The sequence below is a fragment of the Actinia tenebrosa genome, unplaced genomic scaffold, assembly GCF_029948245.1.
Source record: "Actinia tenebrosa isolate PJP-AT-01 unplaced genomic scaffold, QUT_ActTen_1.0 utg1719__unscaffolded, whole genome shotgun sequence".
In the NCBI taxonomy this organism is placed as follows: domain Eukaryota; kingdom Metazoa; phylum Cnidaria; class Anthozoa; order Actiniaria; family Actiniidae; genus Actinia; species Actinia tenebrosa.
Window position 1 is genome coordinate 1 of NW_028292595.1, and position 12,913 is coordinate 12,913.

General features: G+C 37.4%; 1 protein-coding gene across 1 annotated transcript; it reads left to right on the plus strand.

Moving 5' to 3' along the window:
- Positions 1-5,805: 5,805 nt before the first annotated feature.
- LOC116301395 (uncharacterized) lies at positions 5,806-12,911 on the plus strand. The gene is made up of 3 exons (XM_031710448.2): positions 5,806-5,871; positions 11,183-11,693; positions 12,258-12,911. Exons 2-3 carry the CDS (start codon positions 11,192-11,194, stop codon positions 12,602-12,604), a joined length of 849 nt encoding a protein of 282 aa, XP_031566308.2. The 5' UTR covers positions 5,806-5,871; positions 11,183-11,191; the 3' UTR covers positions 12,605-12,911.
- Positions 12,912-12,913: the final 2 nt, after the last annotated feature.

Genomic DNA, 12,913 nt, shown 5'->3' on the forward strand with positions numbered 1-12,913 from the left:
TATACTTGCAAAGTCAGGTGTTGGATCATATTCACATGGTATTAGTGTTGTAGTATAATTGCTGTCCAGGTGTATAATATCACATAGTATTAGTGTGGTGTTATACTTGCAGTGCAGGAGGTGTATAATATGACATGGTATTAGTGTTGTATACTGGTTGCAGACCAGGTTGTATAAGAATAACAGGTATGAGTGTGGTATTAGTGCAGTCCAGATCAATATCAAGATATTAGTGTGATAAACGTTGCACTCAGGTGTTTTGGTAGTGTGGGATACTGCAGTCAGATATGATATTAGTATTATTAGATGAAATGGTATTACTTGGTTTATTTACAGTCCAGGTGCAGATAAGAACCTGGTAGGTAGGTGTGGTACTTGCAAGCCAGGTGTAAATATCACATGCTATTAGTGTGGTATACTTGCAGTTCCAGGGTGTCCAGGGTATAATATGACATAGTTAGATTAGTGTCGATAATTGCGTCCAGGTGTAAAAATATGATCCCAATGTATTAGTGTGGTATACTTGCAGCCCAGGTGTTAATATACATGGTATTAAGTGAGGTATTAGTGTGGTTAATTACGCAGGACAGGTGTGATATATGAAGATACAGGTATGAGTAGTGAGGTGGGTCAGTGTATAAATATGGGACCTGGTATTAAGTGTGGTATACTAGCTGCAGTCCAGGTGTTATTAGATATCACATGCTATTAGTGTGATATACGTGCACTCCAGGTGTATAATATGACATGGTATTAGAGTGGTATACTTTCAGTCCAGGTGTATAATATGACATGGTATTAGTGTGGTATACTTGCAGTCCAGGTGTATAATATGACATGGTATTAGTGTGGTATACTTGCAGTCCAGGTGTATAATATCACATGGTATTAGTGTGGTATACTTGCAGCCCAGGTGTATAATACTACATGGTATTAGTGAGGTGGTATAAGTGTGGTATACTTGCAGTCCAGGTGTATATTATGACCTGGTATTAGTGTGGTATACTTGCAGTCCAGGTGTATAGTATCACATGGTATTAGTGTTGTATACTTGAAGTCCAGGTGTATAATACTACATGATATTAGTGAGGTGGTATTAGTGTAGCATACTTGCAGTCCAGGTGTATGATAAGACCTGGTATTAGTGTGGTATACTTGCAGTCCAGGTGTATAATATGACATGGTATTAGTGTGGTATACTTGCAGTCCAGGTGTATCATATCACATGGTATTAGTGTAGTGTACTTGCTGTCCAGGTGTATAATATGACATAGTATTAGTGTGGTATACTTGCAGTGCAGGAGTATAATATCACATGGTATTAGTGTGGTATAGTTGCAGTACAGGTGTATAATATGACATGGTATTAGTGTGGTATACTTGCAGTCCAGGTGTATAATATGACATGGTATTAGTGTGGTATACTTGCAGTCCAGGTGTATAATACTACATGATATTAGTGAGGTGGTATTAGTGTAGTATACTTGCAGTCCAGGTGTATGATAAGACCTGGTATTAGTGTGGTATACTTGCAGTCCAAGTGTATAATATGACATGGTATTAGTGTGGTATACTTGCAGTCCAGGTGTATCATATGACATGGTATTAGTGTAGTATACTTGCTGTCCAGGTGTATAATATGACATAGTATTAGTGTGGTATACTTGCAGTGCAGGTGTATAATATGACATGGTATTAGTGTTGTATGGTTGCAGTCCAGGTGTATAATATGACATGGTATTAGTGTGGTATACTTGCAGTCCAGCTGTATCATATCACATGATATTAGTGTGATATACGTGCACTCCAGGTGTATAATATGACATGGTATTAGAGTGGTATACTTGCAGTCCAGGTATATAATATGACATGCTATTAGTGTGGTATAGTTGCAGTCCAGGTGTATAATATGACATGGTATTAGTGTGGTATACTTGCAGTCCAGGTGTATAATATCACATGGTATTAGTGTGGTATACTTGCAGCCCAGGTGTATAATACTACATGGTATTAGTGAGGTGGTATTAGTGTGGTATACTTGCAAGTCCAGGTGTTATAATATGACCTGTTATAGTGTGGTATGCTTGCAGTCCAGGTGTTATAATATCACATGGTATTAGTGTGGTATACTTGAAGTCCCAGGTGTATAATACTACAGATATTAGTGAGGTGGTATTACCTGTAGCATCCTTTGCAGTTCCAGGTGTATGATAAAACCTGGTATTAGTGTGGTATACTTGCAGTCCAGGTGTATAATATCACATGGTATTAGTGTGGTATAGTTGCAGTACAGGTGTATAATATGACATGGTATTAGTGTGGTATACTTGCTGTCCAGGTGTATAATATGACATGGTGTTAGTGTGGTATACTTGCAGTCCAGGTGTGTAATATTACATGGTATTAGTGAGGTGGTATAAGTGTGGCATACTTGCAGTCCAGGTTTATAATATGACATAGTATTAGTGTGGTATATTTGCAGTCCAGGTTTATATTATGACATGGTATTAGTATGGTATAGTTGCAGAACAGGTGTATAATATGACATTGGTATTAGTGTAGTATACTTCCAGTCCAGTGTATAATTGACATGGTATTAGTGTGGTATACTTGCAGTCCAGGTGTATCATATCACTTGTATTAGTGTAGTTCTAACTTGCTGTCCCGGTTGCTATTAGTGTGTATACTTGCAGTCCAGGTGTATAATATGACATGGTATTAGTGTGGTATAGTTGCAGTCCAGGTGTATAATCCTACATGGTATTAGTGTAGTGGTATACTTGTTCCAGTCCAGGTGTATAATATGACATGGTAGTAGTGTGGTATACTTGCAGTCCAGGTGTATAATATGACATGGTATTAGAGTGGTGGTTATTATGACATACGTGTGATACCAGTCCAGGTGTATAATATGATGTATGGTTATATCTGGTATAATATGACATGGTATTAGTGTGGTATACTTGCAGTCCAGTGTATAATATATGGTACATGGTATTAGTGTGTATAAATCTGTTATATGTACTATACTGCAGTCCAGGTGTATAATAGCCCTGTACATGGTATTAGTGTGGTATACTTGCAGTCCAGGGTATAATCACATGGTATTGTGGTTAGTGTGGTATAGTTGCAGTCCAGGTGTATAATACATGGTATGACATCCAGGTATTAGTGTGGTATATTGCAGTCCAGGTGTATTCATATGACATGGTATTAGTGTGCTATACTTGCAGTGCAGTTATATAATATGACATGGTATTAGAGTGGATACTTGTCTGTCCAAGCGTATAAAATGACATGGTATAGTGTGTAATATTTGCAGTCCAGGTGTCTAATATGACATGTATTAGTGGGTATAGTTGCAGTCCAGTGTATAATTTTTAATGGTATTAGTGTTTATACTGATGTTCCATGCTTATAATATAAATAGTATTAGTTGTGGTATACTTGCAGGCCAGGTGTTAATCATATGACAGAGTTTAGTGTAGTATACTGCGTACAGTGTCATTATATGACATCGTATTAGTGGGTTATATTGCAGTCAGGTGTATTAATATGAAATGGTAGTAGTGTGGTATACCCTGCAGTCCAGGTTATCAATCACATGGTATTAGTGTAGTATATGAGTCCAGGGTTATATGACATGGTATTAGTGTGGTTTATACTTGTAGTCCAGGGGTATATTACAATACATTGGTATTAGTGAGGTGGTTAGTGTGGTATACTTTGACGTCAAGGTGATAATAGAATGGTATTCGTGTGGTATAATTCCAGTCCAGGTGTATAATATTACATGGTATTAGTGTGGTATACTTGCAGTTTAGATGTATCATATCACATGGTATTAGAGTAGTATACTTGCTGTCCAGGTGTGTAATATGACATACTATTAGTGTGGTATACTTGCTGTCCAGGTGTATAATATGACATGGTATTAGTGTGGTATACTTGCAGTCCAGGTGTATAATACTACATGGTATTGTTGTGGTATACTTGCAGTCCAGGTGTATAATATGACATGGTATTAGTGTGGTATACTTGCAGTCCAGGTGTATAATATTACATGGTATTAGTGTGGTATACTTGCAGTCCAGGTGTATAATACTACATGGTATTAGTGAGGTGGTATTAGTGTGGTATACTTGCAGTCCAGGTGTATGATAAGACATGGTATTAGTGTGGTATACTTGCAGTCCAGGTGTATAATATTACATGGTATTGGTGTGGTATACTTGCAGTCCAGGTCTATAATATGACATGGTATTAGTGTGGTATACTGGCAGTCAAGGTGTATGATATGACATGGTATTAGTGTTGTATACTTGCAGTCCAGGCGTATAATATGACATAGTATTAGTGTGGTATACTTGCAGTCCAGGTGTATACTATGACATAGTTTTGGTGTGGTATACTTGCAGCCCGGGTGTGTAAAATGACCATTCAAAGTAATCTCTAATTTTCTAAGACATGGAGCTAAATAGTTTTCATCCAACTTCGTGAGTAAGATTACGAAGTCTTAGGTTACAGTGTGTCGTTTGGTATTTTACGACATCTGTAAAATGCGAAATGACGGTTTCGCATTTTAAAGATTTGTAAAATGCGAAATCCTCGTTTCGCATTTTATCGTTTGGTTTCGTTTCGTTTCGTGGTTTAATGTAAGTCCGCGCGCGCTCAAAAACCGCTAATTAAAAATCTACAAGATTTTATTGAAGAAACATACGCGTTTTGAGCTTCAACAGGGAAAAACCCTCAAATTTGGCACGGGACTCTATTTTTTAATAGCTCATTCGAAAAAACTCCTACAAATCTAGGTTATATCAACATTTAAGAAAAAGTTTAAATCAGTAACACATGAAAAAATAGATTTTTTAGGGAATTTTGTTCGACTTAATTAGATTTTTTAAGAGCACTGAAACTACAAAATATAACAAATCAATGTATCTCTTTGTCTTTTTGTCGAAAATACCAATGTATTATTGTAGAATGATTAACTAGCCGTCATTCGTGTAATCATATAGTCTGCAAGTAACTATTATCTCATGAATCTTAATTTTTTTCTAATCACTTACTGTGACGCAAGTTTTGCTCCTAATGCTCCCGCGTAGGCTTCCATTAAATGGTGATTATCTCGAAAACAAGCTCGGGACACCCAATTTTTCTTTCCAGATTTGGAATCAGCATTAAATTTCAATTCGGAAAATCGAAGTTTTAAAAAACGTTTAAATCAATTTCCAAAAGTAGGCAGTCACCTTAAGAAAAAAATTCCCACACTTAGAAGTGTTGGAATTTTAAGTGTTAGAATTTTTTCCTTAAATACCCATCAAAACTAGCTGAAACTGCATGCAGGAGTTCAAAATAAAAAAATTCACACAACAGGTGAGATAAACTTTTATTCACGTTTTTCCAAATAAAATACGGCATATTCTAAATCCCCTTATAAAATAACTGTTATGAATGTCGCGTTCTGATTGGTTTGGAGCGCGTGCTTTATGAGAGCACATTGCACGCGCGCGCACTTTCCCTTGCTTCATTCCTATCTATTATTGTAATTTGAATTTTATAAAAGAAAGAAAAAACTTGCTTGCTGAGCTGTGTGCAGTCATAAAGCACTTGGGGATTGACAGAACACTCGAGAATTGTCCAGAAGCACTCCGCTACGCAACGTGCTTCTCCTAACACTTCTCTCGTGTTCTGCCAACCCCCGCGTGCTTTATGACAGCACACAGCACCGCGCGCGTTTTCTATTTCTTCAATACATTCTCTTATAAATGTTTTGAGCTTGGGTTGCCTGTGGTATCCCATCGAGAGACTGCGTAGGAGATTAAGGTTTGTCCCGGTCACATATAATATTTTAAGAATCCGGAATTTAAGGTGAGTCCTTGATTTCATACTATACTTTCTCGCTTTACGAATGTCGTTATTCAGAAGGAAGGTCATGAACTCATCACACAAAGTCTTATGAATTTACATTCCGGTCATTTTAGCAGGATTTATTGGATCATGTATAAAGAATTCAATGAACCATAGACTATATTTATAAAGCTTGATTTGCAGCCGATATTCATTATTTTAAACATTACACGTAGCTTTTAGCTGAAGCTTGAGCTAGTGCCCGGTTGCGAAACGATTTTCAGAACTAATCAGTGGACTCTTCTCAAAATTGTTTTGAATACGAGGTCACACAGATAAAAAAGAAATGCCAAAAATTACTAAATTCCTTCGAGAAAAAGTGTCCTTTCTTTCTTATTTTCATATACACCTAATTGAGAAAACGTAGTTGGGTTCGAGAAGGTCATATCATGAGCTAAAACCGAATTAGATTTTCGGCACTCCGAAATGTGTATTATATTTGCATATAGACATGTAAAATATTTGCATATAGAGATGCACAGTAGAGCAAAGTTGGTCGACCTAGATTAACAACGTGCCAAAGCCATGTTGCATAAAATGTGCACAGGAAGGGAAAACTGCTACAACTTTTATGATATAACCTTTTTCTGGGGTGTTACTAAAACGAGTAACGCAGTAACGAGTAACGAGTAAACCGAGTAATCAGAAAACGAGTAACATGAAATTGTTTATACATTTTAAAATCAGATTACTACTTTTAAAATCATTATATTGAAATGATCATAAAATATTTACTAAAATTTCTTACGAATAAAGCTATTTAATACACAGGGATTCAGGAGATCGAAAAGGAACATTCCGTGGTCAGCCGTTCAGGCACTTCCGCATTCATCATTGTACAAATTGATCGGGAATTCTTCCAAGATTTTCTCTGAAGGTTTACTGTTATGTTGCCTATGGATTATCTAGTCTAACATTTTAGCCATACAGTAGCAAGAATTGGATGAGAAAATATTGAACCTAATCTTACAAAGCGTTTTATTATGTCTTATTATACACTCGACAAAATTATTCGATTTTTATTAGACAATTAAGATAGAGGAGTACAGTTAAATTCCAAATTGTACTCTGTAGAGTCTCCAATAAGTTGCTCAATTTGGTTGAGCGTATTATAAACAAAACATCGCACGATCTTCTCGTATATTTCGGAATTTATAGATACTCGTGATGTTTTGAAAGTTACCAAATCGTACTCGCCTAAATGCTCGTCCAATTTTGAAAGCATCACTCGTACCTCGAGATCGTGTGATTTCCTATACAAATAAATAGCAATATTCGATCCCTGCTAGCAGAGTCTCCCTTGTTGGCGATATTCTTGGTCAATATTCGCCAACGAAGGAGACTCGTATAGCAGGGAAATAGCAATGTTAAACCAAAGTCAAAATCTGGTTCTGACGAAGAGATGATAAACGACAATAAATCAAAGTCAAAAGGAATCCTTGAAACCACGCGGTGAACACTAGGTACAACACTCATTCTCCATCGAACTCAAAAGACTAAGTAATCGATTCTTCTAAACAACTACAAAAATATAACTTGCACTCGTGGAAACCGTCAGTTTGATCTAGCTTCCTGTCTGTTTGAATTAAGATAAAAGGTTGTGAGGTACAAACTGCAGACGGCATTTGTATAAAAAAGCTAGACTAAAACACAACAGAGAATACAAATTATGATTATTTATCATACATTACTATTCATTTCAGATTTTTAAATGTATAAACAATTTCATGTTACTCGTTTTCTGGTTACTCGGTTTACTCGTTACTCGTTACTGCGTTACTCGTTTTAGTAATACCCCCTTTTTCTGAACCCAACAACGTTTTTTCAATTAGGTGTATATGCAATAAACGAATCTTCATAGTTTTTCAAAGGAATGCCACATGGTCTTTTAAGCAAACGACCCCCCAAGAGGTCTATTTTTAGTTTGAAAAAATCAGAAAAAATACCTGAAAAAATAGTCCGTGAATATCACCTGAGGGGTGCAAAATGCGAAAAATCGAAATCGCTCAAATTTTGTCAGTATGAGTTTTACTTGGATCGGAAAAATATTTTAGGAGAACTGCGCCGAAATCCATTTTTCGGGATCACCGATTTCTTTACGCGATTTCACCTCAATATAATTTTCCTTCCGCATATAGCGTGACCGCTAGCGACTTAAGTTGTTATTATTTTGTGTAAATAGGGGTTACATTTCGTTTTGCCATAATCCGAATTTTCGAGTGCCCTAAAATTTTATTTGATAAAAGTGAAGATTAAGCATTGCTAGTTGTCACTATAGTAGTTAATTTGTGTAAATCGGTGTACCATTAGAGATATTAACCTTACAATATAGGATAAGAAAAATTGCTCAAAATAATGAAAATGATGTGAAAATCGATAAGATATTTTCATTTTAAGCAAAATGCTAAATAAATCCATCTAAATGAGGGTTAGTATTCCACAATCACAAAACTATATCGTTTGTCAAAAAAAGTCAAAGGAATCTCGTGTTTTTTAGGGTTTTTTTTTCGAATGAGGTGAAATCGAACAAAACCCAGTCGAGCCACCTTAAAAGACACGTAGCCTCGAAAACACAATGTACTTTTATAGCGAAAGAACAGAAGATTTACAGGATTATTTAGGATGTTGTGTCACGCTTTACTTGTGCTATATAACTTTACTTTTAAGCACAACCTTTTCCTTTGGAAAGAGAGGAAAGAGAGGAAAGTGACCAAATATTCCAAAGAGCAAATATTGCAAATGTATGGGCAATTTTTTCCATTGTTTTTGAGTACAGAGTCTGTCTGAGTCTAATTAGAACGTTTCAAATGCTATTTGTTTTATATTATTATTATCATCATCATCATCATCATTATTATTATTATTGATTATTATTGTAATTATGACCATCATCATCGTCATGATTGTTATTGTTTATTTGCATATTTTGGTGAATAGATAGGGCGGAATCTTTCAAGGACTCGGAATGCCAGCAAAGCTAGCTCTAAAGGATCGTTAATGTGTTCAGATGCAAGTTTCTTTCTTTCTGTTATGTCACAGTTTTGATTTGTTTTATCTTTCTTTGTCAAAGTGCTGTGTAGTTGTTTTGGTTAAATAGTGGTTCATGCTATAGGGCCAAACAACGGTTTAAAGTTACATTTCCATTGAGGATTATATGGACAAAAAATATAGCTTTCATGAACTTTGTACTTACACATTGAAAGTAATATGGCTAAAGTCATGGCCAGAGTTATTATTGTATTCAAGTTAGCATTCGTTTATGACGCATTTATAATTCATTGATCGATATTGTAATCAGGTGAGCCGTATATTGACGCACACAGAACTGTTTAGGTTAATGCTCGGCTGGATCCTTAGGAAGTTCTTTTCAGTACGCAGCTGTTTTAGACCACCCTTTAGCCCTCCTTATATTAATTGGCAAATGTTTATGTTAAGCTAGTTCATCTCAGGAAGTTCTGTTTGGGTTATGTCTGACTTGAATAAGGCTTGAAAACCTTCGCACTAAGAATTGAAAAACGTGTGGTGTAAAGAGCAAGTAGAGAAGAACACAATTAAAAACGAATCAGCAAAGCTCTTGGAAGGTCCGACCCTTCTTGGGAGATCCTGTTTACTAACATTTCTTCGTTCGTTCCTTCGTTCGTTCCTTCGTTCGTTCCTTCGTTCGTTCCTTCGTTCGTTCCTTCGTTCGTTCCTTCGTTCGTTCGTTCGTTCCTTCCTTCCTTCCTTCCTTCCTTCCTTCCTTCCTTCCTTCCTTCCTTCCTTCGGCCTGCCTGCCTTCCTTCCTTCCTTCCTTCCTACCTTCCTTCCTTCTCAACGATTCCTACGTTCATTCTATCGATTTCAATAATCGTATTATCATTCGATGTGTGTTTTCGCAAGTCTTTTTCTTGACATCCTCATTGCTCAGTCAATGTAAATCTCTTTGTTCTAGATCTTTCTTATGAATAAATGGCACTCTTTTTTTAAGGTGGCTGGACCCCCTCACGCTTGACCGCTACCTTCCACTTTTGGAACGCTGGTGCATAAACGTGTTTTATCCGATTGCAAATCTTTTTTACACATAAGTCACATAAAGATTGAATTAATGCTTGATGCAATTTTTAGTGAGATCGGACGTCATAACACGTGATTATGATGAAATATTTGTTTACGTTTAGGAAATCATTTTAGCCTTAGCAGAGCGTTCAACACGAAAATGCTTCGTACCACATAATTATATACTAAATGCCTCCATTTGTAGGGATTTTTGAAATAATCTATCTAGCTAATTATGAGATATTTGAGATTATTTGAACGTAGTGCATAATCTACTTCAAAACTAAACAATGGATTTCATACGGTCGAAATTAATATTTCAGAGCTATATATTCACAAAAGTCATTGCTCATTTATTTTTACTCTGTATCTAGTTTTAAAAGGAACATTTTGAAGGTAATCGACTTAAGCGATTTTCAGTGAAAACGTATAGTGCAGAAGACGGGGTAAACATTTGATGCGCACTTTTCATCGCAGTTTTCTAGTCAATCTTACTAGATCTTCCATTATTCTAAAATTCGCTGATCATTTCTCCCAAAACTACGTCAGGATACAAATTAGAACTTAAACTAATATTACACAAAATTGCAAGACTATTGAACTCATTTAAAGTGGTCTGAAGCGTACGAGAAATACAGAAAACATTGATCGTTTCCCAACGATTTGATGCTCTGTTAATCCTATGACCATAACACCAAATTCTTTCGCACCATGCACGGTCTGATCTCGCTTGGCCGCTTTCCGATTTACTTCCGAAGCATGATAATACACAGTTGTGACAAACGTCCCACATTTGAATAAAAAAAATTGTGTATTACCATGCTTCGGGTTTAAATCGGAAAGCGGCCAAGCGAGATCAGACCGTGCATGGTGCGAAAGAATTTGGTGTTATGGTCATTAGCAAACAATAGAATTCCCAGAGCATCAAATCGTTGGGAAACGATCAATGTTATCTGTATTTCTCGTTAGCTTTAGACCGCTTTAAATGAGTTCAATAGTCTTGCAATTTTGTGTAATATTAGTTTAAGTCAAGCGTGAGGGGGTCCAGCCACCTTAAGAACGAGTATCCGCTTGCATGCAATGTGACTGGCACGAGTGACTTCTGTCATGAACTTCCTTCTGGAAAAAAAAAGCTATGGGTATTCCCATGCAACCTTTGTCCACTTGAAATATCAGGCGATAGTTTCGCTTCTATCAGCTGATTGATGATGTTCCCCTACTTGTTCAATTGTTTCAGCTACGAGCTATGAAAGGAGTGTTTTTGGTGTCCGTGTTTCTATGTCTGCTAGTCATCTCCACTTGTATGCCGGCTAAATGGATAGAAATGACGTACAAGTTCGACAACACCACTCTTTATTGGCCTGGTGGAAATCGTTTTAAGCACACGTTGGTATTCCAAGGTCGGCAACAGCTGTTTTATTACACTTCATATGATATCTCGAGCTCTGAGCATGGTGGAACTCACTTGGATGCTCCAATTCACTTCGCTCAAGGAAAATGGACCACGGATGAGATTCCTCTGAATACGCTTATCGGCGATGCTGTAGTTATCGACATCACGTCAAAAACTATAGGAAATCCTGATAGTCATTTGATGGTCGATGATATTACAAATTGGGAGAAGAAGCATGGGACGATCACTGATGACGTTATATTGCTTGTCTTGACTGGATGGGGAAGATACTGGCCTGACGCTAAGCAATACCTTGGAACAGATGGCACTAACACAAGCCTCCTTCACTTCCCCGGTACGTCTCTGATTCAATCTTATTTTTCACCTCTGAATTTTATCTAAAGTGGTCTCCCTGTGGTCTTATTAAAGTCAAAACGGCTCAAACTTACCCCCCCTTCCCCTCCCCTGGTTCCATATGAGGAACACCATAATCCAATCACATGCGGCGCTACATGTGAAAGTGTGCTTCAGCTTGATTCCCCCCATTTTGCAGCCTACCCCATCTAGACCCCTCAAGTCCACCAACCCACCTACCTATATATATAGCTACCCATCCACCCACCTATATATAGCTACCCATCCACCCATCTATATATAGCTACCCACCCACCCACCAATATATAGCTACCCATCCACCCACCTATATATAGCTACCCATCCATCCACCTATATATAGCTACCCATCCACCCACCTATATATAGCTACCCACCCACCTATATATAGCTACCCACCCACCCACCTATATAATAGCTACCCACCAACCACCTATATATAGCTACCCATCGATCCTCTGAGCCCAGTTTTCGAGCTAGATCCTAAAATAAGTATAGAAATTTTTTTTTCAAAATTACTTTCTAGGACTACACCCCGATGCCGCTCAATGGCTCGTTAAGAACAGGAAAATCAAACTCTTTGGACTAGACACGGCGTCTGTGGATTACGGTCAGTCTAAAGACTTCAAGTCACACCAAATTCTTTTGGCTCAAAACATCCCTGCTTTAGAGAACCTTGCCAACCTGGATAAACTCCCTCCAAAAGGTGCAACAGTCTACGCTGCTCCTCAATTCATTACTGATGGCAGCGGGGGTCCATGTAGAGTATTTGCGACCATTAATAAGCCGTACGCTAGTGGAGCTTTGGCTTCAACACCGATTAAACCACTTGCACTTGCATTGCTGTTCATGGTATATAACATTGTCAGTTAGACCATCCTCATTCCCAGATCCTGCTCGGTTGTAGTAGGAGGAGGAGGATCTGGGAACGAGAATGCAGTTAGACACGTTAAAATTTAGTAGGCGTTCCTGGATTGGGACGGGGAGGATTGGGGTGAAGATGGGACTTCTTTCTCCTCTGCTCCAACCTTCCCCGTTTCAACTAGGAAACTATTCGCGGGTTAATTAATAGTGGCCAGTTAAAATTGTTGAAGTTAAAATCTTCGTTAAACAACTTTCTGTGATGAGAATCAACTGAAGATTCGTACAAATCGTCATTAAAATGAATTAACTTAGTAAACT